General features: G+C 45.5%; 1 protein-coding gene across 1 annotated transcript; it reads right to left on the bottom strand.

Annotated features, from left to right (window-relative positions):
* Positions 1 to 1,850: 1,850 nt before the first annotated feature.
* il12rb2l (interleukin 12 receptor, beta 2a, like) lies at positions 1,851 to 12,227 on the bottom strand (the record flags this gene model as incomplete). Its single annotated transcript, XM_084438998.1, has 15 exons — positions 11,930 to 12,227; positions 11,318 to 11,416; positions 8,345 to 8,495; positions 8,055 to 8,218; positions 7,556 to 7,698; positions 7,000 to 7,144; positions 6,319 to 6,392; positions 5,953 to 6,193; positions 5,412 to 5,606; positions 5,190 to 5,291; positions 4,501 to 4,635; positions 4,004 to 4,150; positions 3,676 to 3,739; positions 2,516 to 2,612; positions 1,851 to 2,246 (listed from the first exon to the last, which is right to left on the bottom strand). The coding sequence occupies exons 2-15, from the start codon at positions 11,388 to 11,390 to the stop codon at positions 1,851 to 1,853; spliced, it is 2,127 nt and encodes a 708-aa protein (XP_084295124.1). The 5' UTR covers positions 11,391 to 11,416; positions 11,930 to 12,227.
* Positions 12,228 to 14,037: the final 1,810 nt, after the last annotated feature.

The raw sequence follows: 14,037 nt of genomic DNA, 5'->3' as shown, positions 1-14,037 counted from the left end.
AAAATTCAAAATGGTGAAAAATCTACATAGCCGTAAATTATGGATTGTGGATTATTATGGATCTCAGCGGAGAGGATGATGCGCTGCAGTCTGGCCTTGTCTTTATCTGTTGCGGCAGAGAACCAGATGGTGACGGAGGAGGTGAGGATGGACTCGATGATGGAGGTGTAGAAGAGTACCATCATTACCTTTAGCATGTTGAATTTCTTCAGCTGCCTCAGGAAGTACATCCTCTGCTGTGCATTTTTGGTGACGGAGCTGGTGTTCAACTCCCACTTGAGGTCCCAGGAGATGGTGGTGCCCAGGAATTGGTAGGAGTCAACAGTGGCCACTATGGTGTTATTCAGAGTGATGGGGGGGGGTTCTTTCTAAGGTCTACAACCATTTCCACTGTCTTGAGAGCATTGAGCTCCAGGTTATTTTGGCCGCACCAGGACAGCAGCTGGTCGACCTGTAGGTGGATTCATCACCCTAGGGCATGAGTCCAATGAGGGTGGTGTTGTCCACAAACTTTAGGAGTTTGACAGACTGGTGGCTGGAGGTGCAGCTGTTCGTGTTCAGGGAGAAGAGTAGAGGGGACAGAACACAGCCTTGGGGGGGAGCCTGTGCTGATGGTCCTGGAGTCAGAGACATGCTTGTCCAGTTTCTCGCGCTGCTTCATGTCAGCCGGGAAGTCTGTGATCCACCTGCAGGTGGGGTCGTGGACCTGCATCTGGGAGAGCAAAAACCTTCATTGCTACAGAGGTCAGGGCAATGAAGGGAATTTCATATCTTCCTTACATTATCATTGCTATGCCTGTGTAGAGGGAACCCTCCATATATCACTGAATAGCCACCAAGTTATTGTTGGAATTCCAGTGTACAGAGGAGTCCGCCAGCGCCCTTTATATCATGATTTCCTTAGTCCTAGCATCGCTTACATTACTGAAAAGAATGAAATCCAATTTCAGACATATATTGATGTCTCCAATGTATTTGTATTTGTCCTGTACAGGACATTATGTATGTGTATAGTATTTATACAATCTTCCCAGAGCTTGTTCAATGGCATACAAAATGCAGTCCAGTGTATATGAGCAATGTATTTCATTGGCATTTTCAAACATGTACAAAATGATCTACCTCCCTTTTCCATACAAAATCATATCAACAAGCACAAAAAAGGGTGGAGTAGAGGAATTGGTATTTAGTCTGGGATCGGGATTTTGTGTTCCGGTACTCACTGTTAATCAATGTATTCAGTAAATAGAATCATTTCAGAACATACCAAACAAAGTAAAAAGGTAAAAAAGCTTATTGTAAGACATTTGGAGTTATGTGCCTAATGCACAGGAGCATTGTAGTACTCCAAAAAAAATTGCCGTGACTTCCTGAAATACAGAAAACCCAACCTGGAACATGTCAGACACCATACCAAATGAGAGAACATAACGGACACAAGAATTCAAATAGGGCCATCACCATAGAGGAGAGTAGACCATGCCGAGAATTCATTGGAATTTGGTCTTTCTGCAAAACTCTTACATACAATACCACTAAAATAATCATCAACATGGTCATACACTTGGCGAATAAAAGTGTTCAATGTAGCCTAACATTTACAGAAACACAGCTTTTAATGACACTTTAATTGTCTTCATCAGTTAATATTCCTCTCAGATGGGTGTGAAGGCTCTCCACATGTAAATTCAAGAGTTTGACTTCAACGGTTTCATGCACAGGTCTCACCTGAGGGAGCAATAGTCCAGTCATCAGTGAGTGTGTTCAATGATCTACTTCATCAGGTCTCCTCCCATTCAGCTTAGCTACAGTTAAAAGAGTTGAGGTGAATATCTGCCTGTGTCGCCGGGTCATTCATCCATGGCGGTTGGCATGAAGTGCTTCTCATAATCTGAAAACTGGTGCTCTTTTTCGGAGCAGCTTGAGGACTCCGCCATGTCATCCCCGTCCCTCTCCTCGTCAGAGTCCAACATGTTACTGTAATCCTCCCCTCTGACTCCACTCCTCCCTTTTAACAGTAGCCACTCCCCCTCTCTGACAGCATCCTCCCCCTCTCCCCCCTCTCCGTCACTCTCTGTCTGTAGGCACTCCTTTCCTGTCAGTCCGATCCCCTCCACCAGTCTCCCTGTGTTAGTTTTTCCAGGGGAAGCTGTGACATCCTGGGGCTGAAATAGGACCACCTCCAGATGAGAGATCTTGGGATTGGGCTCTGAAGGAGCGCAGAACCAGGTGAAGGAGCCGTTGAACTGCAAAACAACCACAAAGACACAAACAGGCAGACATGGTTATTATTATGGCCCTCTGTCACACCTGTGATCAGGCAATTTTCACCTTTCAATCCTGGTTGGAATGTCTACGTTAAAGTAAATAGAAGTGAGGTGAAATAATGAGTTGTGAAACATTTACGTACAATATTGATTTATATATTTATAGAGTTTTTCGACGGGGCCACTGAAACTGTAGCAGTAGGCCGATATCGGCCATTCACAGTCACACACACTGGCTTGTCTCTCACCTGGGACTTCATCTGCTTGAACAGTTGGCTGTTGCTAGGGTCAGGGACCTTGTCATAGCACCACACAGGCACCAGGGGGCAGGCTTCCCTCTTTAACCTAGACACAAACTCCACATGCTCAAATACACAGATCAGCCATCATAGAGATCACAGACCATTACCCCCAATACTGTAATAGAACCTAAATCTATCTAAATATCATACAACCTTGAAAGAAGTTAAATACTGCATTTCACTTGCTAGTGTTAGTCAACCACTGATTGTAAGAATGGAAGGGGAGGGGCAACTTTCCTGCCTAACAACAAAACAGCGACACACTCGGTTCTGCTTCCCTAAGTGTGGTTTCCCTGTAATTTCCCTTTGCCATTGGGTAACATTGACGAGATGGAGAACTGAGAAAGCCTAAACCCTAGTTATCTCACTGGCAGGCATCGGGGAGAGAGTCTGTTAGGGTGGTAGTATGGTGTGGTGGAATTTGGGGAGTTTTTCTCATCTTCACGACCATATTATTGTGTTTTGTTATAATGGACCTGTTATATGACCTGTCTAGTGTAGGCTTGAGAAAATAGTGACCTTTGACCTTAACCCATTTAGTGGGGGGGGTACGGGAACGCTGTTTCATTGGAGCCTTACGCTAATCGACTTCTCATGCGATCTCATTGTCGCAGACAATGTCATAATAAAATCTGGTGAGTTTTGACGTAGCGCGCTCCCGTCATCTCGATCGTTTGGCGTAAGGTGGCAGTCCCAGCTGTCTTGAGTCAGTCTTTTTCTCGTCTTGACATTCCAATAAAATCAAACGTTCAATATTATCAGAAGTTTGTAGTCTTGGCTCATGCAAACAACCCTGCATGATCCCAGACTTATAGTCTGTGACTAAAAACTCAACACACTTTAGATGTGAGAGGGTGTTATTTAGTCTTTTAGTCTTTAAGTCTTTGAGTGTATGGTAAACTACATGACCAATAAACTGATTTTGTATAACCAGATATAGTTAAACCAATGCATTGGTAGAATGGATGAATTTAACTGAACAGTGTACAGTATAAGGGGGGTGGAGATGTCTCTTGCCAGAGAGCTGTTGTGAACTTTCTCTCCATGCATGAATTAACCTGAATGATTCTTTGTTTATTTGTAACACAGGGGAAACAGCCTCTTACATCAGAAGGAAGACAATGCAAGCCACCAGCATGACCATGACCATGACTACTGTGACTGTGTAACCTGTGACAGACGGGAAGAGGGAGAGAGAGAAAGAGAGAGAGAGAGAGAGGGTGAGAGAGAAAGAGAGAGAGAGGGAGAGAGAGGGAGAGAGACAGAGAGAGAGAAAGAGACAGAGAGAGAGAAAACAACAAAAAACACACTATGATGTTACACACATAACAACTGTGCAGGTAAATAAATATGATCTATTTAAGGCATTAGACACCAAACCAACACATATCTTCTCACTGTAACATCTGAGCTAGCCGGTCAGTGTTACAGTACCGTAGTTGTTCTCCTCAGTGGAGAACAAGATGGTTCTAGCAGGTCCAAACCCGGCCTCAGTCTCAGCACGGAGCCACAACCGGTAGGACAGACCCGGCGCGAGACCAGTGAGTACGTAGCGGTTCTCCTCCGCACTCACACTGTACACTGGCCAAAAAAGAGAGAGGGAACTTGGAACATGGTAGCTCTATCTCACGCTGTCTCCAGAAACTGTGTGGCTTTAGTATACCAGCTAAAGATGCTACCGTTGGCTAGCTGCACATGGCATGTTGGCTGAGGTACACGCTGTGCAGTTCTGGTCTGCGGCTAAGATAGCTCAAACGTGCCCTAGTAGTGAAAATGTGCAATATACATAAAGATTGATTAACTGATATAGACAAGTTGACTAAGTTGTGGCCTGGTATCATCGAGGAAAAATACATATTTTAATCCTGTCAAGTCTATGATCTATCTATGATGTCATTGTTGGATCATAGTGGTCCTATAAGACCACCAACCCGTCTGGTTGTCTGTCCCCAGCTGGTAGCGTGAGATCAGCCCTCTCCTCTGGCTCAGGGGAATGTGACCCCAGGTCACGGTCACCTCACAGTCGCTGATGTCCTGGACATGGATCCAGGGCACCTGGGGTGGGGCTGGGGAGGAGTGATGGAGAGAGAGGGAGGAGTGATGGAGAGAGGGGGAGGAGTGATGGAGAGAGGGGGAGGAGTGATGGAGAGAGGGGGAGCAGTGATGGAGAGAGAGGGAGGAGAGTTAGAGAGAGGGGGAGGAGTGATGGAGAGAGGGGGAGGAGTGATGGAGAGAGGGGAAGGAGTGATGGAGAGAGGGGGAGGAGAGTTGGAGAGAGGGGGAGGAGTGATGGAGAGAGGGGGAGGAGAGTTGGAGAGAGGGGGAGGAGTGATGGAGAGAGGGGGAGGAGAGTTGGAGAGAGGGGGAGGAGTGATGGAGAGGGGGGGAGGAGTGATGGAATGGATGTGGCTGACACACTCAGGGCAGCTGTACTTAAATGCAAAAAAAAAAAATCCTTATTTATTGTAATTTGATATTGATACTGAGCTGGGTATTGTACTATTGTGCATTGCCCTACTGAAAGCTATGCCTTCAATCATGCCGATAACCATTTAGGTGTACTAGTGATTTGTGAGGAGGTGCTTTGCAAGGCGTATAATATTGATGCTAACATACTTACTGCCCTGAAGCGCATATGTGACTGTAGATGAAAGCAAGATGCTGATGTTTCTGGATGTGGCAAACAGTGACCCAATGTAGGGAGTGTAGTTCTCAAAATAACCTGCAGTTGAAGACAGAGACAGGAAATCATTTTAACAATTACATTAACAGGAAGTCAGTCAAGGGTTTCCTCGGCTGTGTATGATAACTGAATGAGAATGGAACCAGAGTGCCCCCAGACCTGTAAGATTGATCGATGTCTGGCTATTGTTCACTTTTGTCCAATCAAACCCCTGGGACGGAGGAAGTCCCGCCTTTTTGTACTGCACCACCAGCTCCTGCAGGGTGTCGCTGAGTTGGGGGGACAGATCCCAGGACACAGACAAATTCCCTCCATCCATCTCACAACTGAGCTTTTGCTCTGGCACCTGTGGGACTGTGAAACCCACGGATGTGTGTTATCACTGTGAAGTCACTGAGACACTCCACAACCAACCTGGACCTCATGCACAGACACACAAACACAGGGACAACAGCAAACACAGGGACAACAGTAAACACAGGGAGGACAGCAAACACAGGGACAACAGCAAACACAGGGAGGACACATTTTCGGGGGGAAAAACATACTGGAATATAACTCACATGAGTTTTTCATCTAACCACTTCCCCGAGTAACCAGCTAGGTTAGTCATGATCGTATCAGATCGTAGATAAACCAAATATCATATTACACATCGGTCTCTAAGATGTTCTGGTGCCTTCAGGACTCATTTGCATACCGTGTGTGACGACTGCTAAGGACGCCGGTTCCGTCGCGCCCTTCGAGTTGTACGCCGACACGTGCACCCCTGACACACCCTGCAGAGAGGAAGCGTGATGACAGCGCTTCCCTTCACAACCCCACGAGTCAGAGCTCCGGTCGGCCGTGGACCGGTTCACCACCGCCACCGTCCCGTTAATGTACTCCACCGTCAGCACATATCCCAGGACCTCGCCGCGCACCAACGAGGGGGGCGGTTCCTAGGGAGCCAAATGGGTTACGCCGATATACATGTTTGACATTTCAAGTTATGAGGGAAAAGAATGATCATTAAATTATTCTCATATGGGTGTAGTCTTTAAGTTTTTATGTTTCATCAACACACCTTCCACATAACGGCACACTGAGAGAGGTCAGAGAGGTCACAGTCACGCCAGACATCCAGCTCACCCACAGGGGCTGAGAGAGAGAGAGAGATGGAGAGAGAAACCACAGGACATGATGTTCTAGCAACATAGTACAGGAGGACCATAGTCTCCAAGTGGAGTTGAGAGGCACTAAAGGCTAAAATCAGAATCAGAATCAGATTTTATTTTTGTTATTTTATTTTTTACACATAGTAGGAATTTGTTCTAGTCAGTTGGTGCACAACACTGATGGATAGACAACAACACTGATGGATAGACAACAACACTGATGGATAGACAACAACACTGATGGATAGACAACAGACAGGCTGCAATGACTAGATGGGACAGCGCAACTGACAGGAGAGTGTAAATGATAGGACAGTGTAAATGACAGGACATTGTAAATGTCAGGACAGTGTAAATGTCAGGACAGTGTACATGACAGGACAGTGTAAATGACAGGACAGTGTAAATGTCAGGACAGTGTAAATGACAGGACAGTGTAAATGACAGTGCAGAGGCAGGACAATGCAAAATATATAGTAATGCAGGGAGCAAAGGGCAAATAAATAATGATGTGCAGTGTGTATATACACAGTATAGCATGTACCCACCCGCCTCATCACTCCTCAGAGAGTAGACTAGCATGTACCCACCCGCCTCATCACTCCTCAGAGGGTAGACTGAGGTCCACTCGCTCGTCAGCATGTGTTCTCCACAGACACAGCGCACCTGGAACTCGTACACGGTGAAGGGCTCAGGGCTCAGCAGCAGGAAGCTACTCTGGAGCATGTCCTCATACTGAGTAGCACAGAGAACACAGACACATCAACATATTACAATTAACAGAACTACAACAAACAGACTACATTAGTCACTCAGCAGACTTGGAAGACTCGAGCTTGGTAGACCATTCTTTTTTTTTTCATCCATTACTTATACAGGGAAAAGGTTTTTGAGACCTACGTCTCCTGTTTAAAAGCACCCTGTGAGTACAGAAATGAAACCTACAGACAAGAATGAAACACCTGCAGTACATGAGCCACATTTACAAACAGGCTACAGCAAAGGTACCCAAGAACAAGAAGAACAGACACAGCAGACTTTGTAGCATGTCAATGGGTCAAGTTTAAAACGGGTAGAGGATTGGCATATCGGTAATGGACACCGAGGACGACTGAAGCAAGCCCAAACCGAGCTCAGCTCACTGACCTCAGGCCGGTCCTCCGTGCCCTTAGCCCAGTAGCGGACCTCACAGTCTCTCTCCGAGAGGCCGTGCTGCGCGCAGTGAGTCGTCCACCTGATCTCCACAGGGGCCTTGCTGTGCTCATAGATGGTGGGAGTGGGGGACATCACTGATGGACAAATGGACACCGGCAGGAAAAAACACAAGAGAGGGGGAGAGAGAGAGAGAGAAAGTGGGAGGGAGAGAGAGAGAGAGAAAGAGGGAGGGGGAGAGAGAGGGGGGGGGGTCAGAAAGATACTTTAAGGGAGTAAAAAGAGTAATGTGATCCCACCAGGGGACCAGGATTGTTAAGTAAGTAAGTAAGTAAGTAAGTACATTATATTAACATAAAACTTCTCACAGAGAGGACTCAGAAAGTGCTTCACACAGGTTCTAATGCATACAAGGAATCAACAAAATTAAACACAGGACAACACAGGCCACAGGACAGCAGTCGTAGCCATGCAGTCAAATGAGGTGACTCACTGATCTCATCCGGGCTGATGTCGAGCTTGCCGGACATGGCGGAGCCGTGCTGGTTCTCGGCCTGCACCCACACGGTCAGGGGGTGGTGTCTGGGGATAGGGTCGCGGGGGATGACTCCGCTCACGTTGGTCGCCTTCACCCACGTCCCATGGTAATCCAGGTAGCTGTAAAAACATCCGTCCACAATGCAATCCATATGCTGTATACACATAACACGTGGCATTTATAAACGTGAACAGTAAGGGTTTGGTGGTCCGCGTGTGCAGGATTGAGGGAGGGAGGGTCTTTACTAGTCTGGGCCTGCGTCCCAGTGCAGGCTGTAGGAAGTAGAGGTCTGTGAGTCCTGGTCCTGCCCTGGCTTCCAGGAACAATGGATGCTGATTTCATCATGAACCTCAAAGGGTATAAAACACTGCACATTGGAGGGAGGTGGGGGAGGATCTGCCGAGAGAGGTAGAGAGAGAGAGAGAGGAAGAGAGAGAAACAGAGAGAGAGGAAGAGAGAGAAACAGAGAGAGAGAGAGACAGAGAGAGGAAGGATGAGTGAAACAAGCAGAATCTGTAACTTCTTGTAGCAGCCCCCACTTAAAACAACTTTGAAACCACCAAGTGCACAGAAGTGAGACTGTTTCGGAGAACATGTGGCACGTTGCACAGAATGCGCAGCCTCAGCAACTACTCGTACGTGCTTGATACAGAATGTAGGTACAGTACAAGGCAACAAGGCAACAAGGCCAGCTCCTTGTACATCAAATCCCTTAATCTGAGGCCTCGTGTTTAGAAATAAGGACTGTGGTGCCACCACAGTCATCAAACAAATCATAGCAAGATAAATTAAAGAGATCAATCATAAAGAGATAAAAGATCAGTTCAAACAATTTTACTCCTCGTTATACACCTCAGAGTCCCCTCTAGACCTTTTACTGATTGATTCATATGCCGAATTTAGGCAAGAGTGAGTTTTTTCTTGAGTCGGACCACTCTAAATTGCTCTTTCACAATCGTTCAGTTTAGTTGTCTGGCACCAATTTACCTATTTGGGAGCAGGAAAGGTTCGACCTCCCCCAATTCTACTTCTTTCGTTATCTATAAGATTAGGAATTTTGTTAAAGCTAACACACCTGAATTTCCCAATAGGCCTGTAGCTATTGAGAGCATCTCAATTAGAGTTAAAGGAGTAGTAATGGGAAAATTAATGTTTAGCCCTGTTTTAAGGTTAATTATGATCATATAGAATGGTTCAGATCAAAACGTTGACAAAGCTAGCATTTTCGAGAAAGTTGATAATTGCTCTACCACCGTTTTGGTCATACAATGGATGTGGATGGGCATCTTGAAAAATCATTCAAAACCATGTTAAACTCGATTTCAAAGACAAGAAACTCACCTAGGTGTTAGTTGGCGTTCTGACATATAATTCGCCATAAAGTAAGATTCTAGTTCATCTGGAAAGGCTTTTTAAAATATTTAGCATAGAACTATTTAGTCACAGCACATATGCGTGTAAACTTCCGCAAACTAGGTAGCCTAGCAACATAAACAATAACAATAGCTACCGTAAGTAGTTCCGCTTCCTGAATCCCCTCTGCGGATTGATCTACACATCTACAACGGTCGCTTCAATACAAGTCAATGGATTTCATAAAATGAAACCCTCGGTGAGCTTCTTGTCTTTGAAATCGAGAGTTTACATGTTTTTGAATGATTTTTCAAGATGCCCATCCACATCCATTGTATGACCAAAAAGGTGGTAGAGCAATTATCAACTTTCTCGAAAATGCTAGCTTTGTCAACGTTTTGATCTGAACCATTGTATATGATCATAAGTAACCTTAAAACAGGGCTAAACATGAATTTTCCCTTTACTACTTCTTTAACTCTGATTGAGATGCTCATCTCATACTGTATCTCATACTGTCGAAGTGTCCTTGAGCAAGACACCTAACCCCAAAATTGCTTCCAATGAGCAGATTAGCACCTTGCATGGCAGCTACCGCCATTGGTGTGTGAATGTGTGTGTGAGTGCCGCTAAGGTGGAAAAGTGATATATAAGTGCAGTCCATTTACCATTTACTGTATATGCAAACCATAGCCATATGCAGAACCCATCTTGGCTATTGTTAAATACTCTAAGGGCAAACAACTTGGGTGATGACATGTGGGAATCTGTAGTTCACAAGATTCCTCCTCTTACAGCACAAGACACAGCCTTGTCAACGCATCCACCTACTTGTTGGATACAAAGCAGCTCCAGACACACTTTGGGACTATCATAAACTGTCAATTTTGTCTAACCCATAGACCCCCTCTCTCTCAAGAGCTCAGACAGACACTACTGCTTTAACTCACTCATTTAGCTGTATGACCAGGGGTGTAGTAAATGGTAAATGGTAAATGGACTGCATTTATATAGCGCTTTTCCACCTTAGCGGCACTCAAAGCGCTTTACAATGGCCTCTCATTCACCCATTCACACACCAATGGCGGTAGCTGCCATGCAAGGTGCTAACCTGCTCATTGGGAGCAATTTGGGATTAGGGTTGTCTTGCTCAAGGACACTTCGACATGTGGACAGTCGGAGCTGGGAATCGCACCACTGACCCTTCGATCATTGAACGACCCGCTCTACCAACTGAGCTACAGGCGCCCCTTACCGTAGTGGTAAATACAGAGGTGGGTCAACGCTGTCGAGTGCAGCAGAGTTTACCCACCTGTTTTCCCCTCACTGATTAATACAGTTGGTCAGAAAACCACTATCTGTGTTATTGTATGTAACCATCTTTGTTATTTTTGAACTGTAAAACAGCGTCTATTGTCTTAACTTTATTTTTTCACTTTCTGGCTGACTGTACTGTGGTGCGAACTGCATTTACTAAAGAGAACCTGAAAAGAGAAGGGCAGAACCCAAACAGGAAACCAGTCTGTGCGCAGGCTGAGAGGAGGAGCCAGTGACACTAGTGGCAGCATCCTTCCTTTCTCTGTCGAGGGAGAACACTTCTCTACCACTATTATCAGTTTGAGGGATCAAATCAGGACTGGGGAGACACGACACAGTACCACACTGTAACACGCCACCATGCTGTGCCCACCATGCATCTAAACTCCCAACATCTGACCCTTTATATCTACCCAAGACACAGGGCCCTACCTGGCCTGCTGCACCTATTGCAGAAAGCATTATACATATTTGACATTGGTGAGAGGACAGATGCTGACTTTCTGTACACACAGCAAAGAGTTGTGAGTCAGAGCGGAGCCGTTTACCTGTCTGGGTAAGACTGGTGGACAGGGTGACTAGCAGGAGCAGGGATGTGACCCAGACCATGGGTCTAGCCATCACACAGGGCACCAAGCCTTCAGCACCTTGAAAGTACCCATACACGCACCCACACAGGCACACAAAGAAACAAATACAATCTTCACGCTACACACAATCTACAATGTCAATGTACATTCCTAGCCTACTATGAAAGTTTACTTTGCAAAATGATTGATAAGAAACATTTCCGAAAGAACTGTATAGTTATTAATTTCCTCTTAATTTGTTATCTGTAGCCTAATTTTACTTTCAAGAACGTGTTCATGAGGAATAAGAGCAGAGGGTCGTTTAATGAGACGGAGTAGTGAGTGACGTAGGCGCTGTGTTGCACTTAGGCTACTTGACTTGGCTACTAATCCACACACAACAGGACGAATTCATATAATTTACAAAAGAGGATATAGACAACGTTCTGTAGTAGACAGCCCAATTAGGCTATTTAAAATAAGTTGTATCAACCAGAAATCAAGTTAGTTTAAGTCAATCGCATCAGAGACGCAGCTGAATCGTTGTTGTGGCCCATAAATTATGGAATTTTCACTTATCTAGACACTTACCTCTTCATGATGATCAAAATAGTCCCTGTAGTTTGTATCGAGTCATCTTGCGTGGGTTTGTGACGGAACACATGCAAAACGAAGCAGTGGAGTAGCGGAGCAGAGCCCAGCAGCGTGCGCGTTCCCGAGCGTACCCGGATAGACCTCTACGGAATTTCCGAGAATTTCCGAGTAGTGTGTAGCCTATACCACCATGGGTGTATCTGCAGAGCCGCAGAGCGGGGTCTACAGCTCGATGTGGCTAGTGCGCAGGATCGAATTTGGGTTGCTGGGTTCTGTTTAGCCCTTTTCAGTCCTGTAGTCGCATTACTTACCCCATATTAAAATAAATAGTAATTTCCCATTTAAAGAGCAGTTATGTGCTGGCCACTCCGTTAGCGCCCTTTCTAGTTACATTACATTACAGTCATTTAACATGGCCCTAACCCTAACCCTTTATCCAAAGCGACTAACAATAATTGCATTTAACGTAGGAAAAGCCAATGTACTACTACTTTCCTGAACTCACAAGTGCATCTTCTTTCTAAAACAACTGACTAAAAGCATAATCTAGTGCTGAAGGCAAAGTGCAAGAATAGCAATCTAAAATAGTTCCCAGCTCACTCGCTTCTCCCTCGTTGTGAAGCTAAATGTTTACCCTTCGATCAACTCTTTCACAATGTTCCAAGTAGCAACAAAGGGCTAAAATCATGCCATATCTACAAGGCAAACTTTTGACACAGGGCTTGTACAGTATAGGCTATAAGACACAAAACGATAGCAAAACATGAATAAGTAGGCTAATTTGTTAATATTTTGTTAATATTCCTTATTGATTAAATTATGCATGAACATGTTATTAAGACACTAATCCTACATGTTATTAAGACCTAGTTCTAATTCTAACCCTAAAGCAAAAGATTGTCACCATTAACATACATTGCAGGCTATATTGATGTTATGAAGTAGGCCTATTCCTTCATTTCATGTGGTAGCTACAATGTAGAGCAGGCTCGCTGGAGAGGCAGAACAGAGACATAATAAAACAAAAGCATTTAATTTCAACAATTGAATAGTCACAACAGGCTGCTGGATTTGTATGCATCAATTATACACTGTCATCACATGTAAACTGTCAATCCTCCTCCTCCTCCTCCCAGCTCACACAGGAGGAGTGGAACCAGCGCTCGCAAAACTCACATTCGACCCATGACACCACCACCTCCTCCGACTTGTGAGGGGGGTCAGCCTCCAAACACGACCCGCAGAGGCTGACCCCCTCCCCTGCTCCCGCTGCCGGTCCAGACAGGGGGACAGGAAAAGCAAGGGTTAGCTAATTGTATAAACACTACAAAAAAGTTCACATTCACATCGCTGCACAGGCTAGGCTTATACTAGGTTGATGTGCTTGCTATGGAATTTGAATTTATTGGAATGACAGCCGCTTGAGATGCAACATCTCATTTACGAGGGGGTCCTATAAACACAAATACAAAATTATGAAGACATACAGACAAAACAACATAACATACACTACAAATACACAAATACAAACACACAGATACAGACAGAGGAGAAGGAACGCAGGGCAGCTGCCCTGAAAGCTATATGGTTACCTGTGGGTGGGGTCATGGCGCTGGCGAGCGCTGAGGAGCGGGTGGAGAAGGGGGAGGAGAGGGTGCTTGGCTCTGTCAGGGTAAAGACACCACAGGTGCTTAATGAGCAATTCACTTTCAGTTAATGCACGCAACTCCTTCAGTGAACGTCAAGAGAGGTTAACTCTCACCAGAGAAGTGAGTTAAGGCCCTCGAGGATGCTGTGGAGGGAGACTGGGATGCAGGTGTCTTGGCTGCAAACATTTATTATATGTATATGTATATACATATATACATCGGATATACATTGGATATATACATCCAAATGTTATATGAGATATTATTACCTGACGTTCTTTTTCTTTTTTTTGACGGAGGGGAGGGCGAGGTATTCCCAGGCGGGCGGGCGTGCGGGAGGACACCGGATCCTCCTACTCCTCCTCGACCGGCCCGCTGCCGCGTTGGAGGGCTCCTCGCCACCTCCTCTTCTTCGGGGTGCGGTGAGGTTCCTCCCCCCGGCGGGCTGGGCCGCCG

Source organism: Borostomias antarcticus, assembly GCF_949987555.1.
Source record: "Borostomias antarcticus genome assembly, chromosome: 5".
Taxonomy (NCBI): Eukaryota; Metazoa; Chordata; class Actinopteri; order Stomiiformes; family Stomiidae; genus Borostomias; species Borostomias antarcticus.
This window is presented reverse-complemented; position numbering and strand designations above follow the sequence as displayed.